General features: G+C 33.9%; 3 protein-coding genes across 4 annotated transcripts; 2 read left to right on the forward strand and 1 right to left on the reverse strand.

Moving 5' to 3' along the window:
* The first annotated feature begins 1083 nt into the window (after positions 1-1083).
* On the forward strand, positions 1084-11274 carry LOC101498212 (flowering time control protein FCA). The gene is made up of 19 exons (XM_004508075.4): positions 1084-1591; positions 2419-2489; positions 2627-2705; positions 4872-4954; positions 5043-5094; positions 5721-5788; positions 6009-6075; positions 6213-6292; positions 6367-6431; positions 6738-6794; positions 6900-7065; positions 7897-7974; positions 8079-8627; positions 9183-9386; positions 9471-9674; positions 9750-9788; positions 9942-10007; positions 10090-10135; positions 10952-11274. The coding sequence occupies exons 1-19, from the start codon at positions 1339-1341 to the stop codon at positions 10957-10959; spliced, it is 2235 nt and encodes a 744-aa protein (XP_004508132.1). The 5' UTR covers positions 1084-1338; the 3' UTR covers positions 10960-11274.
* On the reverse strand, positions 11267-12947 carry LOC101497891 (peroxidase 40). The gene is made up of 4 exons (XM_004508074.4): positions 12651-12947; positions 12252-12443; positions 11987-12152; positions 11267-11900 (listed from the first exon to the last, which is right to left on the reverse strand). Exons 1-4 carry the CDS (start codon positions 12891-12893, stop codon positions 11497-11499), a joined length of 1005 nt encoding a protein of 334 aa, XP_004508131.1. The 5' UTR covers positions 12894-12947; the 3' UTR covers positions 11267-11496.
* A 1111-nt stretch (positions 12948-14058) lies between these two features.
* LOC101498541 (uncharacterized) lies at positions 14059-17038 on the forward strand. 2 transcript variants are annotated; one of them, XM_012717855.3, is made up of 6 exons: positions 14059-14264; positions 14358-14403; positions 14988-15152; positions 15489-15559; positions 16392-16478; positions 16563-17038. In XM_012717855.3, the coding sequence occupies exons 3-6, from the start codon at positions 14990-14992 to the stop codon at positions 16812-16814; spliced, it is 573 nt and encodes a 190-aa protein (XP_012573309.1). In that variant the 5' UTR covers positions 14059-14264; positions 14358-14403; positions 14988-14989; the 3' UTR covers positions 16815-17038. The 2 variants fall into 2 exon arrangements, with proteins under 2 accessions (XP_012573309.1, XP_027192179.1); XM_027336378.2 differs by having other exon boundaries at positions 14060-14268.
* The last annotated feature ends 3035 nt before the right edge of the window (positions 17039-20073 follow it).

Raw genomic sequence — 20073 nt, forward strand, 5'->3', positions numbered from 1 at the left:
TTCTCTAGTTTTGGTCGAATTAACATCAATTGAGTCATTATCTCATTCGTAAAGACATAGAGAATTCTGAATTTTTACTTTGAAATATTAACATATAATTGTTAAGTTATAAATATTTTTTAAACATTGGTCTATCTTATACTACATGAAACGTTCTATCACTATAATAATCACAATTAAGAATGATAGATAAATGACTATCAATTTGAAATGCTATAATAATATTGGTCAAGCTAGGAGGACTCTTTAACTTTCATTCTTTCTCGTCGTCTCACTCGTTTATCATAATACGATATGATATATTATTATTAGACAAAGATATAATTTTAGTCCTTTTAGTTTACATTCAATTATTGCATAAATCTTTTTAAATTTTTCTTTTGATTTGGTCGTTTTATGCTACCATGTGTTTGTAAGATTAACTACTAAGTTATAACATTAAATTATGCACGTACCACCTATTTAAGTTTGACAATTTTATTGAAATATGATATGAAATATAAGGTTTTAATCAAAATATCGATTGAGTGGTTTGTTCAAGTTACTTTTTTTTCCATTGATTATAGTAAAAAAGTTAATGTCATTGATTGCGTGGATATATCTTTATAACGCTATACATATATGTCTAAATGATTATATAGAAAATAAAAATTATAGAATATTTATAAAGTTCAATTAATATTTTTGAAATGATTAATATGAATGACATGTTATTGTAGTATTTGATATAATTTTTAATGATTAAATTTTTTTAATTGCATTAATTGTTGTGGAAAATGAAAAAAAAAACTAATAATATAAATATAATATAATTTAAAAAAAATCAGAAGAAAAAAATAAACTTAAATGATATAAGCAAAAATTTGATTAAATTTAAAGAAGGCAAGTGTATTTTTGATTACTAACTATTTTTCTCATTAAAAATAATGAAAGTTAAGAAATTTTATACAAATATTATAAAAATTAGTCATTTGATTGAATAAGTAAAAATAAAAATTAAAAAAAAAATAGTTTAAAAGAAATAGTAAAATTAAAACAAATGAAATTAGAGTTAATAATAATAATTATTAGGAGTTTATGATTGTGTAGCATTGTCGTTCGTTTACGCTTAGAAAAGTGAGTTCATCTTCACCGGTGCGAAGACTCTCTTATTATTCTCCCTCCCTCGCTCCCTCTGTGTGGTGTTTACTGTTTAGGGTTTTAGGTTAGGGTTTCACTCTGTTAGCCAAGCTGGATAGGCACAGAGGAGACCGCTACGGCGACAACACCATCAACAACGATGATTATTCTTTCAACAATAATCGTCACCCAAGACCTTCTCGCTTCTCCGATCCTCCAATGAACTACAACAATAATCGTCCAAGTCCCGGCGGTTTCCGCTCCAACCCCGCTCCTCTTCATCGCAACTTTGATAGTCCGTCGCGTTGGTCTCCAGGTAGGGTTGAACCCTTCCGTCCACCTCCTGCCGGTGATGGCTTCAGGCCGATGCCCGGTGACGGTCCTGGCGAGTTTGGATTCAACGCTCACCAGCCACCGCAGTTGTCTGGTCAGAAACGAGGGTTTCCTTTCTTTGGACGCGCTGCTTCACCGGGTGAGTTTATCGATTCTGTTTTATGTTTAAGCGGATTTTGATTATATAAGGTTTTCAATTTAATCGCACTTCAATTGATGCAACTGCTATCGTGTGATTATATATACGACTGTTTGAAATTTCCGTTGCTTTAAGGGTTTCCTGAGTATGAACTCGTTCTACCTAGGTTTAGGGATTGCATTTGGGTGGCATTGGCGTTTTGCATAGTTTGTGGGATATTGTTGACCCCAGAGGCTAGAATCATTACTGGTAGGGGTTAGAATTGTGATAACTCATAATTCTGAGCTTCGCATTTATTGTTATTGGAAACACTTGGCACAACACTAACACATAGATACTGATAATATTTTTTTAGAAAATGGAAGTGATTCAATATAATTACATGTGTTGTTGTTGTACGAGTGTGGACACACAAATGCACATTTAATTTGAAGTGCTGGTGCAATTCATGAGGTGTCATTCATGTTTACCATTATCAAGAGAGAATTTGAGGGGAAACGATGTATGTATTATGGAATATGAATTGTATTCTCTCACATTGAATATACATAGATGCAAAGTTTAGCAATGATAGAAAGTTATAAGTTATAAACTTATAACTGTTGGGCGACATAATAATTTATAGTTGCTGTCAGTAAACTGAGTAACAGAAGCTAAACTAAATACGAGTATTAGTATTCTCTTGCAAATTTTTATGGTTTTTCTTTATATTTAACTTCCCTAAATATATGGTATTCACCCATTGGGTTAATCTGAGCTTATGAGATGGCTGCTAGTGGGATAAGACTTGGTATAACTGATACAAAGTACACATTTTTTTCTTTCAGATCGTTCTGATGGTGGGAATTTTGCCAAACTTTTTGTTGGATCTGTTCCCCGAACAGCAACTGAGGAAGATGTAAGTCATCTAACCTTTTCTCATGTTCTTTTCTTGATTGCGTAACAATCTCTTGTTTTCTGTAATATCAAAGGATATTTACTTTTGTCTACTATTTGACGAGTATTTGTTTTCTTGTAACATTTATGTAATGCTAGATTCGTCCTTTGTTTGAGGAACATGGGAATGTGATTGAGGTCGCCTTGATCAAAGATAGAAAGACTGGACAGCATCAAGGTATTTTTTATTCTTATATTCTAAGACTATTGTGATTCATGTACATTTTATTTCAGGTACTTTGAGATGCTGATGGGAGAGACTTTAAGCTTGTCTTCATCTCTGTTTGATTTTGAAACAAGTTCAGACTTGTTGGTTTTGGTTCCACTTTTTTTCCCCTCATCCTGTCATACGTGGAGGAGCCAAGACATATAAACCTGTAAGCTGCTCCTTGTATAGCAGATGGGATCTTGAAGGACCAAAAGATCCTGCTCTTGCAATTGTTGCTGCAGAAGTGAGGGCATTTGCCCAAAAAACTGGTCATAGTGAGCGTGTTGGTTGCCTGAGCTGTAGGTTGTTTTGCATAAAATTTAGAAGTCAGTAATTGTACAAAGGAAACAGACAAAAACTTGGGTTGTTACATTTGAATGCTGTTGATCACAATGTATTTCAGAAGGTTTAATTTTTCACATACTTTGGTGAATGTTAGCATTTATTGAATGGCTTGGGATGTTATATATCAGTTTGATTAAGTAAAATGGCGGGGCCTGAAGTTGGGCTGACAAAACATGAATGATAAATGATATCATAAGTGATGTGTTTGTTGGAATTCATACATCATTATTAGCTACCTTATGATTGGATGATCTGTTGGCGATATGGTTGATGGCTGTTTGTTTGTGATTCGTTACGTTAAATATAGGAAACTAGTTTTAGTTATATTGTTGTGCTTATGTGATGGATGTAATGTTCCTTTATGACGTGGATTTAGAATGGTGCTTGTTTGGAACAAATGATTTTGCTTCGTTGATTGAGTGATGTGTTTGTTCAAATTTATACATCGTTATTAGCTACCTTATGAGTGGATGGCCTGTTGGCGATGTGGTTGATGGTTGTTTGTTTGTGATTCTTTATGTTATATGTAGATAACTAGTCTTAGTATTATCGCTGTGCTTATGCAATGGATGTAATATTCCTTATTGACGTGGATTTAGAATGGTGCTTGTTTGGAATGATTTTGCTTCTTCGTGATCAAGGTCTGTGATTAGAATAGATAAAGCGATACAGCTCATATAGAAATTATTTAGAAGTCAGGTGGTTTAGAAATTCTAATTACATCGGTTTGGGATGGCGACAATCACGTCACATATATGTCAATGCGAAGTCATGAAATATACCGAAGGCGTTTTTGTATTTGACTGGATCTGCTACCAACTTCTCCATTTCACTTTTAGTGGCTATTGTGTTTGGGCATAAAATTGTATGCAAGGAAATATAGTTGTCAAAAAGACCATTACGGAATGTTGGATACTCCATGGCACTGAAATTTTGTGAAGTGCTATTCTTGTGCCTTCATTTGTTTATAGTGAAGTTAGGCTCACATACTTTATCACAATAATTTGATGAATGCTTGTATATATCCAGTTGAGTCAGAAAGGTCATCTGGCTTATATGCTTCATTGGTGTTTGTTTATATATGAATGCATATTTAATGCTAGAGTTCATCTTCAGATTCTATTGATTGTGAATATCTTAGCACACTGGTGAATATTTCTGGTGCAGTTGTGTGGACCTATGCAAATTGGTGGTTTTAGTAATTCCTTTAACAAAGGGAAGGTTTTGCCCGAGTAACCTAATGTTAATTATCAGCTTTTTTGTTTGTTTAGGGTAACCTGCGGAGGATATGATGCAATTCTGATAGTAGATGTGAAATAGAAGGAGTTTATTTGCTTAACAAAATGTGCTTATTGATTAAGCACTAGTCAATTCTTTATGTTTCAACTGTGGCTGTGTGGTGGCATGCAAGCTTTACTGTTAAGGCAGATAAATCATGGTGGTCTTGGTTATTAATATTGAAGTTCTAAATGTTGTTGTTTTTGTTAATGAGTTGCACACTACAGAATTCTTCATCATATAAAAAGATCCTAATGCATCTTTTAAATTTGATCTCTCATGTGAGATCTTCTGGTCCATCTAAATCTGATGTCATAAGGAAATTTAGGTGTTTTAATATAATTTTTAACCCTTTATGTATTATCTGTTGTATTTTGTCTTATTCCATTGTACATGAAAGTATCAACTGACTATTGCTTTTTTGTTTTTCTTCCCAATGACTTTCTGAAGGTGGTTGGGGGAGGGGGTGATATTATTTTAGTGGAACTGGCATTAAACACCGTTATTGTGCAGGTTGTTGCTTCATAAAATATGCTACCTCAGAGGAAGCTGATCAGGCAATTAGAGCATTGCACAATCAATATACTCTTCCAGGAGTGAGTATAGTACTTTTGAATCCTTACTGAGTAGGGAGGGCAGCATATTATCAGTATTTTTTCTGACGCACATAATGTTGTCATTTAGGGTGTTGGTCCCATCCAAGTGCGGTATGCAGATGGTGAAAGAGAACGCCTTGGTAACTATTTTTTTTTTCCTGACATTGTTAGACTGTTAAATTCTTACTACCACATGTTGTAGTATAGTGTACATGGGTTAAATAATAAAGACCGTTGAGGTATCCCGAATCATAGTTATAATTTTACATGTATAAATTAAAGTGCAACGGGACATATCTAGAATTACTCCCAATCTCGTGCATGAGGAGACATTATAGAACTTGATGAAATGTTTGAAACATCTGTAGGACATAGAGAGAACTTGTCTATTCGTTTTAGCAGTTGAACATTGGGTATGTTGTCCCTTTTGCGTATGTATTTGTATGCTCTAAACCTTTTGTCTATCATAGTAGCCAACTTATTATTAATTTATCGAAATATATTTACAGCCATATGTGAAATTTACTTTTCAGTAAGAACAACTTTTGGTTGATAAGGATAAAAAAGTTAACAGTAGTACCTTCATCTGAACATGCTCTGAAGCTTACTATTGGAGAAATTGGATAGTTATACTTGTAGTCATATAGGGGAAGAATTTGCGCCTAGGTGTTTTTTGTTTGTTTGTAAAAGCATAATTGTTCTGAATCATCCATCCAACCGTCTGGACTGACTGTTTTGTGTTGCTGCGAAAATTTATTTATGATAGGTGCAGTTGAGTACAAACTATTTGTGGGCTCTCTGAACAAACAGGCTAGTGTAAAGGAAGTCGAGGAAGTAAGTTGCTTGCACCTGTCAAAATTTACAGTTGAACATATGTTTGTGTTTTCTTGCAAACGGGAATGTTTGGCACAAGGAAAATGATATCCATGTGATTTAGTGAATTGTTAACTTCCCTCCCAAATATTTACTTAATAATGTGTTAAGCTTACTGTTGTTGTGAGCATGGAAGTTATTGGTTTTATGATACTTAATAATGTTGTATCTCTTGCATCAGGTTTTCTCAAAATATGGGCGGGTTGACGATGTTTATCTTATGCGCGATGACAAGAAGCAGAGTCGTGGTATGTTTTCTAAACCTTTTCCTTCAGTGTTTTGGGTCTTTTTAATTTTTCTGGTGTTTTATCTGTGTCCCCGTAAGTGCGTTTGTATTTGATGGCAGTACCATATAGATAATATTTTTCCTTATTTTTGTCTGAAGGATGTGGTTTTGTCAAATACTCTAATAGAGATATGGCAATGGCAGCTATCAATGCACTTAATGGAATCTATACAATGAGAGTAAGTTTTTTCCCTTTTATTATCTGTTCTCCTTATAAAAGCTTTATGGTTATCATCTTGTATTTTCTTTATAGGGTTGTGATCAACCACTGATTGTCCGGTTTGCTGATCCTAAGAGACCTCGTCAAGGAGATTCCAGGTTTGTTTTCTAGAACGTAGTTATGATTCTTAAGCATAAAGGTCCATTAAATAATTATTTAATTGCACAAACCATGGAGCCATGGACTATTCTCACTTGATCCAGAAATGGACTTGTGCTGAGTGTTCTGAACACGAGATCATACCTTAGTTAGAGTGTTCTTTTTCAGTTCGCAACTTGAGCAACAGACTCTACCATGTTAGCTTAATTTGGACTAGTCCACATTGTAGGCGTCCTAAATATGACTCAAATGCATGTTTTGCATGCATCAGTGAGTGGTTTTTTTAACTTTTTTGTTTATTTCAGGGGTCCTGCATTTGGAGCTCCAGGGTTTGGTCCTAGATTGGATGCACCGGGCACTAGGTATCCTCTCTAGCTTTACTACTGTCTTTTGAATGGTTCATCTATTAAATTATTGTCATGTTAGGACTTAGTGCTATGTTATATTTTTGTAAATATTATTTGCAGACTTCCATCAAATATTTCTGATCCTATGGGTGATCATATGCCTCCTCTTAATGCTTGGCGTCCAATCCATCCACAAAATACGGGGCCATCCTTTAATGCTGGTTTTCACGGCATGGGCCCTCCATCGGTTCCAAGAACTGGCGACATGGCATTGCCTATAAATGCAGTAAGTATAAATTTGATGATATTGAAAGATGTTACCCTAAGTCTAATGATAGTAGTTTTTCTATATAAGACACTTCCAACTAAAATGCTTCTCCCTATTTGTTTTATGCCAAAATGTTACTTTTCAATTTTAACTGCTGCCTTGGTCTTACATTCACTATGGATTTGTTGCTGCATTGTGATTAGTACTGCCAGACTCATCTTTAAGTTTGGCCAAGTAGATCATGAACAATATTACGTTTTGTTGTCAATTCTTTTGATGATAAAAAAAAAAGTTTGGATGTCGATATTTGATATTATGTGTGTGCCTGCAAACACAGTAATAATTAAGTCCTTTAAATACCTTTATACCTTCTGATTTTTTTTCATGAGTGACTGTCTTCATCAAATACTAAACTGCCCTATCTCAAGACTGAAACTGCACTGTCTCATTTACCTTTTTTGCTAAAAGAATGGAATAAACTCATTTAGTTGCTGCTTCCGCAAGGTGCTTTACTAAAACGTGTCCAAAGATTTATTAACAATTTGCAAAGAAATAGGTTTCTTTGGGCCCGTTTCTTTTGTTCTAAAGGTTATACATCTTAACAATTAGTGGTATGTTAGCATGTGCTCCACTTGTACACACACATGCGTGCCCCATGTAATTTTTGTTATTATATTTGAATTGAAGTGGAGAAGTAACAAAATGTTGATCCCTAATTGTTTGTTGGACGCAACTTAGTTTTTTCTGTTGTTCCTCCTTATTTATTTATTGATTTATTTATTTACTATTCCATTGTTTTGGTCTTGACAAATATGTTTCTTCCACTATGCTTATAAATGATGAATATAGGGTGGTCCTATGACTGGCATGGGAGTCTCCATAGATGGTCGTTTTCAAGTTCAGTCTCCGTCAACAATGCCACAACAGGTATTTTGAGATTATCAGTATGCAATGCATGTGCTGTGAGATTAATGAATAAGTCTTTACTGCCTTTTTGCTAGCTTGAAATAGATTAGTAATTTTTTTTTCAGAATTTCAACCAGCCTCTACCACAACTTCCACCAGTCAATCAACAAATACCACCATCACAGAAACCTATTCAATCATCTCAGGAGTTTCCACCTTCACACCAGTCATATCCTCAAGCTCCAATGTCCTATCCACAAGCATCAACGTTTTCATCTATCAGACAGCATGGACAGTCACAGCCTCTCTCTGTGGGTCCGCAGGGACATGGCATAAGTGCACAGTTTTCAGCTTCTCAGCCTCAAACTCAGCAGAATGCTTTGTCTGCTACAATTCCTCAGAACTCTCTTGATACCAGCATGCAATCTAATACAGCATTGACTACTCCAAGTCGACAGCAAATTCCTCCCTCTATGCAGCAGCAGCCACTTCAACCTCTTCAGCAATCCCCTTCTCAGTTAGCTCAGTTGGTGTCACAACAAACACAGACTTTACAAGCAAGCTTTCATTCATCTCAGCAGGCCTTCTCCCAGCTTCAACATCAATTGCAGATGATGCAGCCATCCAGTCAATCATTGACATTGCAGCAACATGCAGAAGCTACTAAAACGCAGGTATTTTTGGTTAAAATATCTGCCTTGAATACCTTTTAATTTGGCTTCTCTTATTTGTTCAACATCTCACCAGTTATGAAACTTCACAGATTGAACATTGATTTTATTGCCTAATTATCATTGGTTGCACTGATTTTTGAAGTTATGTACGAATCAGTTAAACTACAAAAAGTTTCTTGATAGTTGCATTCTTTACATGTGCTGTATTCTTTGAATTGATTTTTGACTTGGTAGAATTTAGTTGATTGGTGTTTAACTCTAATTGGTTGTAGATATTTGATCTGTTTGAAGTGTTTATAACTTTCCAGTGTCATTCGCTTTTATTATTTGTTTTGACTTGGTGGAATTTAGTTGCATTCTTTACATGTGCTGTATTCTTTGAATTGATTTTTGCTTTGGTAGAATTTAGTTGATTGGTGTCTAACTCTGATTGGTTGTAGATATTTGATCTGTTTGAAGTGTTTATAACTTTCCAGTGTCGTTCACTTTTATTATTTTTTATTCTTCTAGAGTGTGCAATAGAGGATTATTTGCTAATGTTTTTTATTCCTGTAGTCTCAATGGGGTGGAACTGTAGCACAGGCAGGAACCGGAACTCATGTGGCTGCACCTGTTTCAGGTGCTCCTTCATCAACATCTGCTACTTCTGCCGTACAAGCAATAACCCAGAACACAGCTCTTGCAAAATGTAATTGGACTGAGCATATATCTCCCGAGGGCTTCAAATACTACTATAATAGTGTGACTGGGGAAAGTCGGGTAAGAATTTACTTGAGTTGCCATTTTGTTACTCATTTTTCGTTTTATTTGTGGATCTAATTTTTTGCTGGAATGAACCTTTAGTGGGAGAAACCCGAAGAATTGACATTATTTGAACAGCAAAAGCAACAGCAGAGGCAGTCTGTCCAGCAGTCCCAAAGTCATTCACAGCCGTCAATACTATCCACACAACAGATTGCACAAAACCAACAGGTTCAGCCTCAGAGTAATTTCCGAGGACAAGTTCCCCACCATCAACAAATACAGCAACCTTCTTTGTCTTCATCGGTAAGCATATCTGTGATATCCTTCATTTGGCATTGAAAGATGATTATGTTACTGACTTTGCTTTTCCAATTCTAGTTCCAGGAATATGGTGTTACTGGTCATCAAAATGTTCAGGTAATGTTATACCCTTGTAAGCATTTGTTAGATAACAGTAAAAGCGATGTCTGATTTGCCTCACAGTCTATACATGTAGCCACTGTTGCTCTGATTTGTTAATTTTAAATGGCTCCTTTTTGGTGTATAATTGAAACTTGTTTGGCTTTTCAGGAACTTGGTTATAAACAGTTACAGTCATCATTTCTTTCTGCTAGTGATCCTGGACGTTATTCACAGGTATGACATTTACCCCTTTCACCTTTCATTTATTTTATGATGATGCCTTTTTGTCTAATCATAATTCCTGAATTCATTTCAGGGTATTAATACTGCTCAAGAGCTGATGTGGAAAAACAAGCCTGCAGGTTCCAGTCCTTACACCAACTCATCTACCACCATTTAAAACACATGCACACACATTTGAAAACAAAACTTCACGAGCTTTAGTCTTTTGGTGTCATCTTTCTATCATTCCGTTGTCCTTTGAAAGTGGGCAATGGCTATTCATTAAAAGGGATTATGATTATGTCTACATTTGATCATTTACAAGAGTTTGGTAGCGAGAATAGAGGGAATAAGGGGAAACCATAGGATTCAAGCGGGTGTATAAAACAAAAGATTGCTTTAGGTATCATTTATTGTGGAAAAGTAATACTCATGCTTGGAAAAAATCTTCTGACCCAGTTATAAGACTAGCGATGTGTAAAAAACTGAATTTGGGTGGTGATAAATACCAACAAGAAAACAAGATCAACATTGTAGAAACAAGGATTTATGAAGATTAAGTGGACAAAATAAGATAGGGTTGTAAATAAATGCTTTAGATAAAAAATTGGAGAAAGTACACCTATTATGGAAAAATGGCAGAATCTCGTCTAGTTAGGGCACTTGTGGAGAAGATTTGTAGGAGAGTGGGTAATATGGACGGTAGTCCAATGGGTTAAAGTATAAATAGTTTATCTTTGAACTTGCTTTACAGTTTGTATATTATGATTTGTGGACATCATTTGATTCATTAGTCAAATCCACCTAGTACCAGCTTTTTGTTGGGATGTTGGGAAGGGGTGACCTTGTGAATTGCCTTTATGTCAAAGATGAGGGTGATCATGCCTATGTTTGTTCCTTTTATTTTATTTATTTAAATTTCAATGCTGACATATCTTGTATATTTTCAATCTCAGGAGTCTGAACTTGGATGAGTTTAGCGAGGCGGGCACATACAGATGTTGCAGCTTTTAAATGGCTGTGTAACAGATCTGTTGCTTAAAGAAGGTAGGGGACCACCGCCTTCATTTTGACCCAAAGTGACATGTAACCCATATATTTGCATTCATGAGTTACTTCGGTCCTAATTGTTGAGATTTCACAATCACTGACTGGCTCAGCAGTAAGGGCTGTGAGGGGTCAGTAAGGAAATGCTCTACCCAGATCACCGTGTAACATAGGCTTTGCGTTATTTATAAATTATTATAACTTAACCATTAATTTAGAGACAATTTATGAAGTTCATGTGGTGCTTATGTTTTACCTAATAAAATCATACGTGCACAAGGAAATAACGGCTCTCACCTTTGGTTATAAAAAGCTAATCAAAGCTTGATTCAAGTAATCATTAATTAGTAGTACATTTTCATCTTGTACGCGAGCATGATTTTTCTAATGATCAAATAGCACGCTGCCACCATACAACGTTTACATAGAGCGTTAGCAACTTTGTTTAAATTAGCTAATTAACAGCTCCGCAATCTCTGCGAATCTGCCCGTTACTCTGAGTAACTGATCCCAAGCCTCCTAGTTTTAACATCGAATTCTTGAAGTCCTCAAAGAAAATGAATGGGTTCTCGACGTAGGTTTCGACTATCTGGCGTGTCTGATCATTCCCATTCACAAGAGTCTGATCTGATGGAAGCAATCCTTCCCCAGAGAGAAGATTAATATAGTATTGGTTATCGAATGTAGCTGGTGTAACCAGGTCAAGATGCGCAATTTGGTTGCTATTATCTTGTCCTGAACATAGCTGTTGCAATGATGCAACAAAATCAGCATTAACAAATGAACCATCTGAGATACTGCTACTTTGTAAGCGAGAGCTAAATGTTGAGCAGCGAGCTTTTCCTATTGTGTGCGCACCTGAAAGAGGGGGAAAAGCGTCAATGCTAATCATGTTTTTCGATAACTAGCAAGAAATTAAATAACAATTCCCCTAGATGATTTACCTGAGAGAGCAACCATGTCTTGAAGTGTAAGTCCAACGTTTTCAAACTTAGCCACAAGCACATCAACAGTTGAGTTTGGGCCTGGAATGTTATTATTTGCAACTTTCTTGCTAGCCGTTATACTATCTTTTCTTCCCATTTGAACATCCCAAGTTGGACCTCCTGACTATAATAGCACAGTAGTTCATCAAGCTTCATTTTAATCAGAATTATAATTGGAAAAGAAATAGTAAAAAGGATTCTATAGTAAAAAACAATGACAAACCAGAAGAACTGAATCTCGAGCAGCTGTTGCAAGTATGTCAGCACAAGAAACTGTTTGTGGACAAACTAGTTCTAGTTCAGATTTTATTTCATTGATAACTTCAAATCCTCTAAGTGAATTCAAATTTGGAGCAGCAGTTTTCTCACCAACGAAGTCTTCTGTGTCATCCAGCAAGACTGAAGCATCACAACCCTAAAAAATCCAAAATGTATTACACAAGGTTCATGAGATTTGTAGAAAAACTTTTTTGTTGCAAAAAAATTTAAGGGCAAAATATGGTTTTCATCTTATACAGTTAAGTGAAACGAAATTTAAGACTTAAAAATTCGTAACTTTTTTAAGGTCTAAAAAATATATTTAACTCAAAAATATAATATTTGAAGGTAAAGTAAGCCTTGCATTAACAAAACAATCATGGAAATGAAGCCTTAGCAATGAAGCTGCCATTCTTGGGTCTTCAGAGACAGCTTGTTCCACCCAAGAGAATATAATGGCCTCTGCTTCAGGGCAAGTGTATTGGTAAATGCCTGTCCCTAATGGACATCCAATATCATCACCATAGGCTTCATTCAATGTGGTTGCAAATGTTGAAGTAATATTGAGTATCACAATAAACAATAATGTTACTAACTGCATAGCCATTTTAAGGGACAATAACTATTTCTAGTGATATTAATGATAAGGAATGTTTATTGAATTGGCATGTTGAGCACTGTTCTTCTATATATATAGAAATTTAATAGTAAAGGGCTCAAATGGTTAAAGACATAGTCAAGCATATGTAAGCGGTTAGTAATTAGTTTGTGATCACCTAATGCCATGTGCCTTTTACGCTCCTTTTAGATTATTTTTCATCTGCTCCGTATGGGTGTTGAAAAGCAAGAGTGATCTTTAATTTGTTATATGATGACTCGGTCCAAATTTTAAAAAGTTACGTTAATCATATCTACTACCAACTAATTAAATTGTTGGTAAGATTACTCTCTTTGAACTTAGAAAATGTTTGAAAGAGTTTATTCAAAATTATTTTCACTTATATGATATACATATTAGCATAAGTGTCTTCAAGATCTTATAAAAATAATTATTGATGTATTTATAAGTTGATTTTAATTTACTTTTCGATAAAATCTTCAATATAATTTGTGGAAACGACTTATGTTATTTAATTATTATTATTATCGCCGCCTTTGAAGTTTGTTTTCGGCACCTCAAGTACTTTGGACACTTATCAAATTATTTTATTTATCTTGGTGTATATTCTTCTACTTCTTTTTAAGTTTTTATTCCTTACAAACAATTTAGTTTATTATTGAAAGTTGAATATCCTGAATTTCTATTTTTGAAACCATAAGTTTTATCTTATCTTTCATCTTTTATGTCTCTAAAACAAAAGAGGCAATTTTTTTTTCCAAACCATTATTTTTTTCTCAAAAATTTAAAACCTAATTATTTGTCTTTTTAAATTAGTGTTTAGGATTTAGAGTTATTGTATATTTTAATAAAAAAAATATTGATCGATAATTATTTTTTATTTTTTTGTTGAAAACTGTTTTGTAAGTTTTTATTGTTGTATTAAAAATTTGTTTTCCATTTTAAATGATGAAGTGATTAACGTTAAAAGAATGATAAAATATGTACTTGTCAGATTTTTGAAGGTTTATTTATAATTTTAGGTTTGTATTTTTTTTATCAAAGTTATAAATCCAAATATGGTTTGATATTTATTTAATTAAATTAAAACAATCTTTAATTATTTTTTTTTATTAAAGTATTTAATTAAACTTAAATAATTAAACAAAATAAAAAGCTATTGTACCCAAATCCATTCAAACCCTAGCTAAAAACCACGCTCTCTCTCTCTATTCCACGGCCTCCTCCGACCGACCCTCTCGCGAACAGCTTCCGACCCGCCACCTCATCGCCGTCACTGTCGCCGTCACTGTCGCCATCCTCATTGTCGTCGCTTTCGCCGTCGCCATCCTCCTCCGACTAAGTATCCGTCGCAACTGTGTAGGTGTGGCAAATAACCCCTTTGTTACTTTTTTTTCTCCTTTATCTCAACAAAAAAAACACAAAACCCCTTATTACGTGTTTTGTTTGCAGATTCCTCTTTCTCTTTTCAAGATCGCAGAGAGCATAACTAATATAGGTCAGTGTTACTTATTCCCTCATTTATTTATTTTTTCTTAATTTAGGAATTTGATTATTTATCTCTTGTATATTTACTTGGCAGGATAATTTATGTTTCAATTGTTGAATTATTTTATGTGATCCTGGATTAAAAAATATATGAAATTTAGGTGAAGGAAGTGGTCTTATGTTGCTTTCTGGTCTTTGATTAAATGTTAATGGTAATACATTTGATTTTCATCTGATGCTTGTGTATGTGTAATATTTATCCTGATCTTTAGGTTTTCTAGTTGTTATATTGCTTACTTTTAGAATTTTAATTTGTAGTTAATTTGTACTGGGTTTTGGTTTTTAATGTTAGTGACATATATGACCAAATTTGATTATAATTATTAAGTATGATTGATTACCCCTTTAATTTTGTCTATTTTGCTATTTTAAGTATTTATGAGTGCTGTCTGGGTTTGTGTTTAGTTTGTATAATTTTTTTTAGTCTTCGCATAAACGGCTATCCTGCTATCCAGTTTTAGGGATCAGCTGCTGTCCAAGATTAATAACGTAGGTTGTTTACTTAACTCTTCTCTCTTTCATTTTTTTAAGCAGAGATGGGAAAGATGTACACGAAGAAACAAACTGACGGACATGGACCACGAAGAGAACATACTGAGAAGAAACAAGTTGATGGACATGGACCTCGGAGAGAACATATGGATAAGCAGGAAAACGAAATGGACATACGGACCATTATGAAAGACGTTGAAAACTTCAGTAATTATTTTTTCATTTTGTATTTATTTTCCTTTTAAAGTTGTCTATCTTTTCATTGAATATTCTTTCTGTTTTTTATGATCTTAGAATATATGGTATTATGGTTACTGATGTTTCTTTTTATTTAAAAAAACAACAATGCAATGCATTATAATTTTGCATGTGAGATGTTTAAATGAATAGAAAAGGGATTGGAATAGGATGTTTGAATGATAAGAAAAATATTTGATTGTTTAATAACTTTAAATTGGGAATGTTTGAGGTAAAAATATTATGGTCAGCATACTTAATTTAGCTAGTTTGTTACACTCCTTATAATTGCCATATATTTTTTAGGCTACTCGCATATGTCATGGAAAGAGCGCAAAAAGTTTGAAGATAGGAAGGTTGTCTCCCTTGGTGGGAAGGTGAGGTCTATTTTATATGTCATGCTCTATTTGCAAATGGTATCACCCTATGTAGTCAGTAGCAGATAGCGTAGTGTAGCGGCCAACTCTCAAAACGCTATAGCGGTATAGCCGCTACATCGAAGTCTAAGGGAACATTTAGAAGCAATTAATACCATACACATATAAAGGCCAAAAAAATAGAAAAATGCACAAACTAGAGAAAGATTCATAAGTCATAACTTCTAAGGTCATTGCTACTAATATTTCAAACATAATATAAACAGAAATTCCATTCTTCCAGCATCTAAAAGCAATAAACAAATAGTTTTTGTTTTTTAAAAAATAAGCAAATTATTTTATACTTTTTGTACTAATAAAATCATTTTGTATTATTGATTAAAAAATAAAATAGCATTATATATTTCTTTTTATTGTAATTTATAGCATAGTATATTTCCTTTTTTAAATCATATTAGCAATTATTAATAGTTAAGTATATAAAACTAAAAAGGAAAGCAAGTTAATGAATAGAGTATGCAAAACTACAGCCTGTTAGCAAGCAAAACAACAGGTATCATAAACGTTTTTTTCACGGTTTTGTTATGCGAAGTGTTGTTTTCAATAAACCGAGTTGCAGACCCGATCCATGAACCATAACTGTAACGAAAATAACCACCCGGTGGCGGCATGAGAAGAGAGCCGCTACTACGACATTTTCCTTTGCATTTGCTGTTGTGCATCTTTCTCAGAAAAAGCAGTCTTCTCTGTGAATCAGCCGCGACAGCCGCTTCTGACTACATATGTATCACCAGTGCACAAAATTCACTGTGTTTTTCTTTTTCACATGCAGCCTCAAAAGAATCAGAGATTACCTTTAAGTGTGGCACGGCCAATGATGAAGAAACAAAAGCAGAGAGAGGAAAAAATGCTTCAAGAGGTAATTAATTTATATATCCCCCATTTGTATAACACTTACCTTATTATTATTCCTTATATCTTTACTACTGCTTGTGGCTTTTAGCGTATGATTCTAGGACGATTTGGCGGAAAGATTGGTGGTAGCAGTAAAAAAACAGTTGGAAAACACAAGGCTGAGGACAGGGGTTTGAAGTTAAGTGAAGGTCGTTTTAAAAATGGTATACTTGATGTGAAGCATTTATTGAAAACAACGCCCCATGGAGGAATGAATACGTCTAATGCAGGAAAAAGAAATGGAGGAGGAGGCAACTGGAAACATGATAAAAAGGGTGCTGCTAGTAAGAAGCACCATTGAGTGTTTTATTGTCAATATGTATGTCCTTTATAAATTTTGCATTATTCTTACAGTATTCAACTTCTTTATGAGTAGCAAAGCAATTTTTGAGGTTCTATTGTTGCCTTTCCCTTAAGGCAAGAGCCTTTGACAGCAACATATGTAATATTTATTACTCAAGAGTATTTGTTTTAGTATATCATTTAAAAAAAGTTATAAATGAAAGAGTTTCTTTACCAAAATAACTATTGGTATATTTATATTATTACAGTGGAGAATAATAACTTGTTGATTGAAAAATTAATTAAAATTTTGTTGAATGGTAAAAATGGCGTTTTTTTAGATAATATTTTTGTAAATGTGACCGTATTATAATGCCGGTAGAGTAATTTCTATTGCAATTTCATAAAATATATTTCAAAATTATTTATTAACATTAAATAAATCCTATTATCATAAATTTAATTTTAAAAATGTTTTCAAGTAAATTTTCGATCATTATGTTGATAAAATATTTCAACACTTTTTGTAAAAAATCGGTTACACAAATGAAAATTAGTATTAATAATTGAGATATTGATAGCTATTTTACAACAATTTAATATGGAATTAGAATTTTTTTCCTTTAGTTTACATATAGTCAAGCTCGTATCAATCTGCTAAGCTCACACCTTGGGGCAAAATATTTCAATACTAAATACATCGTTCTTAATTAAATGATTTCACTCACCGAAAGTAGAATCTATATTGTCATAAATTTATAAGTTGGGCGTTGTTTTCTTTATATCTAAGTCTTTAAATTCTAGTTTATTCTAGTTTATCTAACTCAAACTTTATAATCATGTTAGTTTATGAACTATTTATCATGTTTTCTGTGACCAAAAAAACAAATGTAATATCTCGCTATTTTTTTTAATGTAATTAGTAATTCAAAGTTCGAATAAAACATAAATAAAATTTAATTCAAAATTATTTCAACTAAATTTCAATTTTGAATTTTAAAAATAATTTGTCTTTAATTTTAATTTATTAACCACTTTAGTCAATCACTAACTTACTAATTCCAACTTGATATGCTATTCAAAAGTTATTTGTTGCATGGATAAAGATATTTAAGTTTATATTAATAAAAATTCTGCTTTCCTATTTCATTAACATATTTGCGTTTTATTATTTGTTCAAATGCTTAATGATCGTGTTTTATTGTTTGTTTAGATCATTAATGGCATAGGGATGAATTGCTTTTATAAATCCATAACCTGTCAAATTTTGATTAACTATGTATTCTCTTTTGTTGTCACTCTGTCATGCCAAACAATAGCCAAATCCACGAGCTCTCAAATTTCGCATTTTCCTTCTATCTTACTTCCGCTTCTTTCACCTCATGATCCTAAGTTAAAGAATACAACTATGAAACAAATTTGACCAAAAAATATTTTGGTCACTACAAATTACCTCTTTTTAATAAAATCACCTCTTTTTAATAAATAAATTTCTCGCAATTTGTATATAAAAATCATAATCTTTGGGTAAAAGAGAATAAATACATTATATATATAAAATAAAATAAAAGAGTTCAATATTAAATGAATCAAAGAAAAGTTTTGAACCAACCTCGTTTAAAACCATTAAAATGATATTTTTAAAAAATCAAATATAAGTAAAAAAAGTTTGGGCTGATCCAATTATCAAGAAACTATATTTACATTCAAAATAAATTAATAAAAATTGTCTTTTGTAAGAAAGAGAAAAAGAATGGTTGATTTTAAAAATTTGAAAGAGAAAATGGGAAAAATGTGATGGGAAATTCAACAACAAATACAATAACAACTCTAACAGAGCAATATGCAGCGGATAATCAATTTCCCAAACTTGCAAGAATTTGTGAGGAGCAATCAACAAATAATCACAGCAACTAAAATCACCATCACAAATGACACAATAATTTTTTAACGTGGAAAAACCTTCTCAATGTGAGAAGTAAACAACCACGGGACCAAGCTAGTAATAAAGCTCCACTATGATCAAAATATGGGTACAAAGAGTTTCTAATATGGCACAAATTCGTGCTCAGTAACCAGCCAAAAACAGCAAGGTAACTAGCACAACAATCAGCCAACACAATGAGAAAACAAACATGAAATTGAGAAAAAAAATTCAGCAAAAAAACCAGAAAAACTGCTGCTGTCCGAGTCCAATTTCTCCCACCTCAGACCTCTAATCGACGATCCAAACGGTCAGAATGAAGTACCACGAGTCACGAACCTGCTGTCCAAATTTCAGCCCGATCAGACGGTGAACGAAGGAGAAATCGCGAATTTAGTGCAGCTGCTCTGTTTTATGCGAAAATAGGGTTTGCTCTTCCTCTCTCACTTTTCTCTTTGCCTCTCTCTCTGAATTCAGCTCTTTCACACCCACTAATCTGACCTCTCTCCACTTGGATAAGTGAGACACATGGACTTGCACATATTGGGCCTTTCTCCACATAGGAAGGGAGCCCAAAACCCAACATATCTCCCCCTCACAACTATGTGGAGGTGACCGCCAAACCGGCGATCTCACAACAAGTTTCAAACTTGCTTCTCGGTAATGCCTTGGTCATCATATCAGCACCATTATCATCTGTATGAACCTTGGCCAATTCCAACAACCCAGCATCCAAAACATCACGTATCCAATGATACCTAACATCAATGTGCTTGGACCTAGAATGAAAGGTTGAGTTCTTACCAAGATGAATTGCACTTTGACTATCACAAAATAGCAAATACTTATCTTGAACAAAACCAAGCTCCTGCAAGAATTTCCTCAACCATAACAATTCCTTGCATGCTTCTGTAATGGCAATGAACTCTGCCTCAGTAGTGGACAATGCAACACACCTCTGCAATCTGGATTGCCATGCCACAGCTCCCCCTGCAAGCTTAATCAAGTAGCCTGAAGTAGACTTTCTGGAATCAATGTCTCCAGCCATATCAGAATCAGTATATCCCACAAGAGTAGGCTTATCACCTCCAAAACAAAGCCTCAAACTGGTAGTACCACGAAGATACCTCAAAATCCATTTCACAGCATTCCAATGCTCTCTACCTGGATTAGACAGAAATCTACTAACTGTACCAACAGCATGTGCAATATCAGGCCTTGTACACACCATTGCATACATTAAACTACCCACAGCAGATGCATAAGGAACTCGTTGCATATCTGATTTTTCAGCTTCATTGGTAGGACTCTGACTAGTACTCAATTTAAAATGAGTAGCAAGAGGAGTACTTAC

Source organism: Cicer arietinum, chromosome 7 (genome assembly GCF_000331145.2).
Source record: "Cicer arietinum cultivar CDC Frontier isolate Library 1 chromosome 7, Cicar.CDCFrontier_v2.0, whole genome shotgun sequence".
In the NCBI taxonomy this organism is placed as follows: Eukaryota; Viridiplantae; Streptophyta; class Magnoliopsida; order Fabales; family Fabaceae; genus Cicer; species Cicer arietinum.

Excerpts from the sequence above, each read along its gene's own strand:
- LOC101498212 (XM_004508075.4), top strand. The coding sequence starts at position 1,339 with ATGAACTACAACAATAATCGTCCAAGTCCCGGCGGTTTCCGCTCCAAC. Across the intron at positions 6,293-6,366 it reads ATGGAATCTATACAATGAGA|GGTTGTGATCAACCACTGAT; the intron begins GTAAGTTTTTTC and ends TTTTCTTTATAG. Across the intron at positions 9,387-9,470 it reads GTGTGACTGGGGAAAGTCGG|TGGGAGAAACCCGAAGAATT; the intron begins GTAAGAATTTAC and ends ATGAACCTTTAG.
- LOC101497891 (XM_004508074.4), bottom strand. The coding sequence starts at position 12,893 with ATGGCTATGCAGTTAGTAACATTATTGTTTATTGTGATACTCAATATT. Across the intron at positions 12,444-12,650 it reads TCCATGATTGTTTTGTTAAT|GGTTGTGATGCTTCAGTCTT; the intron begins GCAAGGCTTACT and ends TGGATTTTTTAG. Across the intron at positions 11,901-11,986 it reads AGACATGGTTGCTCTCTCAG|GTGCGCACACAATAGGAAAA; the intron begins GTAAATCATCTA and ends CCCCTCTTTCAG.
- LOC101498541 (XM_012717855.3), top strand. The coding sequence starts at position 14,990 with ATGGGAAAGATGTACACGAAGAAACAAACTGACGGACATGGACCACGA. Across the intron at positions 15,560-16,391 it reads TTGTCTCCCTTGGTGGGAAG|CCTCAAAAGAATCAGAGATT; the intron begins GTGAGGTCTATT and ends TTTCACATGCAG. Across the intron at positions 16,479-16,562 it reads AGGAAAAAATGCTTCAAGAG|CGTATGATTCTAGGACGATT; the intron begins GTAATTAATTTA and ends TGTGGCTTTTAG.